Source organism: Propithecus coquereli, unplaced genomic scaffold (assembly GCF_000956105.1).
Source record: "Propithecus coquereli isolate 6110/MARCELLA unplaced genomic scaffold, Pcoq_1.0 Scaffold585, whole genome shotgun sequence".
Classification (NCBI taxonomy): domain Eukaryota; kingdom Metazoa; phylum Chordata; class Mammalia; order Primates; family Indriidae; genus Propithecus; species Propithecus coquereli.
The window spans coordinates 18,227-24,797 of record NW_012151785.1 but is presented as its reverse complement, the minus strand read 5'-3'; the positions used below and the strand labels follow the sequence as shown (position 1 = coordinate 24,797).

At 44.1% G+C, this 6,571-nt stretch overlaps 1 protein-coding gene across 1 annotated transcript; it reads left to right on the top strand.

Moving 5' to 3' along the window:
• The first annotated feature begins 375 nt into the window (after window positions 1–375).
• On the top strand, window positions 376–1,326 carry LOC105821641 (olfactory receptor 6C74-like). Its single transcript, XM_012658394.1, has one exon. It carries the CDS (start codon window positions 376–378, stop codon window positions 1,324–1,326), a length of 951 nt encoding a protein of 316 aa, XP_012513848.1.
• The last annotated feature ends 5,245 nt before the right edge of the window (window positions 1,327–6,571 follow it).

Sequence of the window (6,571 nt, the reverse complement as noted above, 5' to 3'; positions counted from 1 at the left end):
TGAGCTCTCCTGCTCAGTCTAGGGTCTTGAGTGAAAAACTCAGGCTAAATATACTTCAGAAAAATAAACTCGTTGGAACATGGTAATAGGAATGTGACTTTTTCATTATTTTCCAGAAAAGTTAACTTGCACCAAAAATTTATTCTCAAAAAGCAAAGAAATAAACCTTCAATTTTTACAATTTAACAATGGTTAAAGTTAAAATAATTTTTAATAAAATAGTGAAACCTAAAAAATGATTCCTTACTCAAAACAGTAACTGCAAGCAAACAGTGATTTTTTAAAAAAAATAGTGTCCATCCATTAAATTTTTTATTCTTGATTGATAGTATTTTCTGCCTAACGGATCAAAGAAGGTGGATGACAGACAGAGAGATGGACATAACGATAAACGTGAGGAATGAGACAACAGTCCAGGAGTTCATTCTGGAGGGGTTTCCTGCTGTCCAGCACCTGGGGAATGTGCTGTTCCTGGTGCACCTGCTGGCGTACCTGGCCTCCATCATGGGAAACATGCTCATAATCACCGTCACCTGGGCTGACCATCGCCTCCAGACACCAATGTATATTTTACTCAGCAGTTTCTCCTTCTGTGAATGTGGTTTTATAACCGCGGTAATTCCTAAACTGCTGGCCATCTTTCTTTTAGGAAGGCAAACAATTCCCTTTCCTGACTGTCTCACACAAGCCTTTTCTTTTTTATTCCTTGGTGCAACAATTTTCTTCCTCATGGCTGCCATGTCCTTGGATCGCTACCTGGCCATTTGCAAGCCTCTGCACTACCCAACCATCATGAATCTCAGGGTTTGTTTCCTTCTGGTTTTCTTCTGCTATGCTTTGTCCTTCATGGTCATCACTGGTCTGGTCGTCAAGGTTTCCCAGCTGTCCTTCTGTGGCCCCAATGTCATCCCTCATTTCTTTTGTGATCTTGGCTCCTTAATTCATCTCTCCTGTTCTGACACCAGATCTACTGAAATGTTGGCCTTTGGCCTCATTTCCTTTATTCTGTTTGCATCCCTCGTTGTAACCATCATTGCGTATAGCCACGTAGTAGTGACGATCATGGGTCTCCCGTCAGCCAAGGAGCGGCAGAAAGCTTTCTCCACCTGCTCCTCCCATCTCATTGTCCTCTCTCTGATGTATGGTAGCTGTTTCTTTATATACGTGAAACCGAACCAAAGGGACAGGCTGGACTCCAACAGAGAGGCTGCTCTTGTGAACACAGTGGTGACCCCGCTGCTGAACCCGGTCATCTACACTCTGCGGAACAAGCAGGTTCACCAAGCTCTGAGGGATGCTCTGTCCAGGGTCAAATTGGACAAATAGGATCATAGGTCTTTGGAGAGTAAGTCGATCTCCTTGGTCATCCAGTTCACTTTCCCATCATTTCGGAAATCTTCTCCATAAATTCTCCACTTAAGGTGATCTCGCTTATGGTAATGTTCACCTTCATGGATACTACCTTATCTTGCAACTCAGTGCCTTCTACTATTTGAAAATTCAAACTATTTCCCTATACTGTTGTAAAATTATCTTCCTTGATTTCTACTCATTGGTCTCATATGAATTCAATTCAGCCAACATTTATGGAGAACCTAATATACATAGATTGAATAACACAAAGTTTTTAAGCTAAGAATAAAAAAGTTTCCAATCACATTAAATAATTGCTCATCATGACATATTCTTGTGCTTGAACTTTCTCATACCCAAGGACAAATAGATAGAAACCTTCTCTTTTTTTTTACCACTTTATTTATTCAAGGCAAGATTGGAAAATTGCATAAAGTCATAATAAAATAGCCTTATGAAAGATAAGTGTAATTCATTAGTTGTTTCTGTCTTTGTGAGTCAATCAGCAGTGACTCACTACATTCCCTTTTTGGATCTGTTGGTGTTAGAGATATAAACGGCTTTGTGGAACTCCAGGTGGTTAACATGGGCACTTTCACTTTATCATTTTCTAGCTGTATCAAATATTATTGAGAAAGGTGTCTTTAATCCTTTTTTGAACCAGACACAAAATGAAAAACGTTTAAATTTGTTCATTTTTCCCCTGTAATTGATGTTGCCAAACCCTAGACGCAATAGGTTGCAGAAAGGTAGGTGTTCCCAGTATCAAATTCTTTCCTCCTGTGCAAGAGAGATGTCTTCCCTAATATGACTTTAGGTGTAGGTCTGCCAGTGTCTTCTGGGTTAAGTTAAATTCTGGTTGACATTTTATGCAGCAAAAAATAAAAGAACTCACAATTAGAAAAGTTTAAAAGGATAATGAGTGCATTAATAATGGAAAAGGATTAAAATTGAGTCAGTTATTTTGATTACAAGTTCCTCCAGGACGTTCCTCCCACCTGAAGGCAATTGCACTAGAGGGAAGTGAGTGTCTGTCACCACTGAGACCCCATCTGCATGGTGTGATTTGATTTTTAGTGTGTCTGATTTAAATGCATATTTTCCTTTCATGCTTTAGAATTAATTATATTTAAGGCATAATTTGATCAGAAAGCATCTTAGACTTTCAAAGAGTATTGGTTGATTTATATTTTTATGTCTGGGAATGGCTTGACTATAAGCTGTTCTGGGGACTATGGTCTGCCAAGGACAGCTGTGTCTGTGTCTCTCCTGTCTCCCAAAAAGAAGTTAGGCAGACGATTTCTTTTTTTTTGCATTTTTTAATTTCTGCATATTATGGGGGTTCAAATATTTAGGTTACATTGCCCTTGCCACCCCTCAGTCAGAGCTTCAAGCGTGTCCATCCCCCAGATGGTGCGCATTGCACTCATTGTATGTGTATATACCCATCCCCTCCTCCCCCCTCCAGTCTGCCCGACGCCCAATAAATGTTATTCCTATGTGTGCACTTAGGTATTGATCAGTTAAAACCAATTTGATGGTGAGTACATGTGGTGCTTATTTTTCCATTCTTGGGATACTTCACTTAGTAGAATGGGTTCCAGTTCTATCCAGGAACATACAAGAGGTGCTATATCAACATTTTAACAATGTTGATTCTAGGCAGACAATTTCTAAACCGGTTCCACGCAGACACTTCCTGGTTCGGACACTTCTGGATCCCACAGGAGAGAGTTTGGAGACAGGCTTCTCGCCTCAGGAGACCACCAGGACCAGATCGGGGGAGGTGAACACCATAAAGGAGGCTCTGCCCTCAGAAATCGCCGAAAATTTGGCCAGCACTGGGTGGGACAGAGTACAGATTCCTCCTACTGATCAGTCGCGACTCAGTGTGTTAGGGAACCAGTGGGTTCAGCGGGCGGCTCTGGGACACAGCGTGACAAACCTAGCCCCCAGTACCCGCCTGTGCAGTTGCCTCCAGTGTGACTCTCAGTGGGTGGGCAGCCACCGTTTTGGGAGTCCATGGCCTGAAATAACCGGGGCCTGTTGCCCAGGCAAAGGTCTGAGTCATCGCCTCTGCCTCCGCCTGGCAGAGCTGGTCCTGCCCTTCGAGGAGGAGAGTAACACGAGAAGGTACTTTCTCTCCCAACCCTGCGGACAGTCTGTCGGAGCCAGGGACGCCAGCTCCGCCTTTGAAAGGGCGGAAAAGGGAGAAAGGTCAATTTCTTGGTTGAATTGCCAGGCGGTCTCCGGCGCCCCGGTTCCATCCAGCCGCCGGCGCTGTGCACCAAAAAGACGGAGTCCTAAAGGAGGCCGCTTGTCCAGCCATGACCAGGAACGACAAAACCACCTCCACTCCCAGGCGACTCGGCCCTCCCCCCAAGCCTCGCACCAAAGGGACTGTCTCTGCCCCTGGGTGGAGTAATAAAAGGGCTTGCTTTTTTTTTTCTTTTTCTTTTTCCTTTTTTCTCTTTTTTCTTCTTTTTCTCTTTTTTCTTTTTCCTTTTTGTCTTTTTTTTTTCTTTTTCCTCTTTTCTTTTTCCTTTTTACTCTTCTTTTTTTTTTTTCTGTTTTTGTGTGTGTATCTCTGAAACCCATGACGGCGGCCGCTGGTTTGTTGCATCTCCACGGCTGGGCTATTTTGCACCAAGGAGACAGCTCACACACCTAAGAGTGTGTAGTAACCAAGGAGGCCACTCTACAAGACATGTTGTTACCTCTTTGCTGAGACTTGGTAGCCAGTGCTGCCTGCCAAACGGACAGAGTCCACAATAGGAAGGGCCGAGTGGTGAGTGAAGGAGACTGTTTTCCCAGCTGGGACCCACGGCTGCCTCTTCGCTGTGACTTGGTAGCTGGCGCCTCCTTCCAAAGAAACAGTCCCCCACCATTGGAAGTGTGGAGGAGCAAGGGAAGCTGTTCTCTGGGCTGTGACCCGCAGGGGCGGCAGACGGCCCTTGGCTGCGATCAGGCCACTGGTATTGTGTACCAAAGGGACTGACCCCACATCTGCTGGGGAGAAGTAGCGGGGCAGGCTGCTTTCTGGTCTGGGTCCCTCAGTGGACTTAGGCAGGGCTTCTTCAGCAGCCCTGAGGTGTGAACTTCCTACCAACTAGACAAACCCTGCCCTTGAAGGGGTGGAATAATGAGGGTAGCCACTTCCTGAGCTGAGATGCCTGGTAGTTCCAGGAAGTGCTCTTCCCCCAGTCTCGGGGGTTATCTCGCCCTCTGGCAGGGCAAAATCCACCCTCAGAGGAGGAGAGAAATGAGAGAAGACATTTTCTATGCCGAGTCTTGCAGCCGTCTCAGCCAACGCCCCTCCCACAACCCTCCAGGACAGACTCTGCCCTTGAAGGAAGGGAGAAAGGAGAAAAACTGCTTTCCCTTTAGGGCTAGCGTGAATCTGTGTGACCTTGGATCTAAGCAAAAGAGGACAGTTTGTTGAGTTGGTACAGCTGATTGGTTTTGATCATCTGATAAGACCATAACACAGAGGCTTGCCCTTGGTGCCCAGGCTGTAGTCATCTTAGGGGCTTGTGGTCTGGGAAGGAAAATCTCGACCAGAGTCCTTAGCAATTGCACCGATTGTCACACCCATCAGGAGGTGCTCCGCAAGAGTGGTGAAAGAGCCCTGAATAACATATTAGCAGCTCTCTCCTAGCTGCAGATCAAGCAACCTCTGAAGTATATTCTCTTAGGCACACCGATTCTTATTGCTCTTCTCACTTCATCTAAAGTGGTAACAGGGCTCAAGTAACCCTTGGGAGTGGCATGACATTCCCCAAAGACTGAGGCACTTGTATGTCCCATTTGGGTATTTAGAGCTCAATACAAAGGTTCTGGAATACCTTGATAACCGACTCCTCCACGCAAAATACAAGCAACAAAAGAGAGAGTAACCTTATAGCTCAACACAGTGCCTTCCAGCTCAAACAAGTAGTCGATAGTGGAGTCACACACACAAAAGTGATCCAACTCCTGGGAATCTAAGCAAGGGAAAGAAACTCACTAATCTCCATAAGCAGAAGGTGAAGACAACAGGCCAGAGATAACCCAACAGGCTAAAACTCCACCAAGACAATACAGGACCAGGGCACATTTCCTCAGCTCTGCCAAGGAGTGTCCCTTTGGAGTCCCAAAATTAAGTCTGTTAACCAGTCCCAGCACCCCCAGTCCTTGACAAAGTAGCCTGATGAGAAAGAATCAGTGAAAGAACACAGGAAACATGAAAGATCAGAGAGAAAAGTCACCTCCAAAAGAAAATATTCGATCTCCATCAATTGATACCAATGTACGTGATATGATTAAACTGACAGAGGAAGAATTCTGATTATGGATTGTAAGGCAACTCAATGGAATTGAAGAGAAAATAGAATCCCAACCTAAAGAAACCACAAGAACAATCCAGGAAATGAATGGAAGATTCTCCAAAGAAATTGAAGTACTACAGAAAAACCAAACAGAAATCTTGTTAGTGAAGACGGAATTCAAGGAACGTCAAAACACAGTGGAAAGCCTCAAGAATAGAATGGATCATGCAGAGGAAAGAATCTCAGAGCTAGAAGATAATGTCTACGTGCTGAAAAAGTCAGATGAAGAAAAAGAACTCAGAAACAAGAGACAAGACCAAAACCTACAAGAAATATGGGATTATGTAAAGAAACCGAATCTTAGGATCATAGGTCTTCCAGAGGGAGAAGAAGAAGATGAGCAAGGGCTGGAAAACTTATTTCATGGAATACTGGAGGAAAATATGCCAGGCCTGGCCAAAAGTCTTGATATCCAGATACAAGAAGCACACAGAACTCCTGGGAGACTCAATGTGAAAAGGCAATGACAACATCACATAGTTATTAGACTAACTAAAGTAAACACGAAAGAAGCAATTCTTCGAGCAGTGAGATGAAGCAACAAATAAACTATAAAGGAAAACTGATCAGACTAACTGCTGATTTCTCAACTGAAACCTTACAAGCCAGAAGGGACTGGATCCCTATCCTTAAGCTACTAAAACAGAATAATTCCCAACCCAGAATTCTTTATCTGGCAAAATTAAGTTTCATCCATGAGGGAGTAATAAAGTCCTTCTCAGACAAGCAATCACTGATGGAATTTGCAAAGACCAAACCAGCCCTACAGGAAGTACTCAGACCTGCATTACACACCAAACAGCATAATAGACACTCTTCAAAGTAAAATCATTCAAGAGTTAAAGCCTAGA

Coding starts and splice junctions, on each gene's coding strand:
- LOC105821641 (XM_012658394.1), top strand. CDS start 376: ATGGACATAACGATAAACGTGAGGAATGAGACAACAGTCCAGGAGTTC.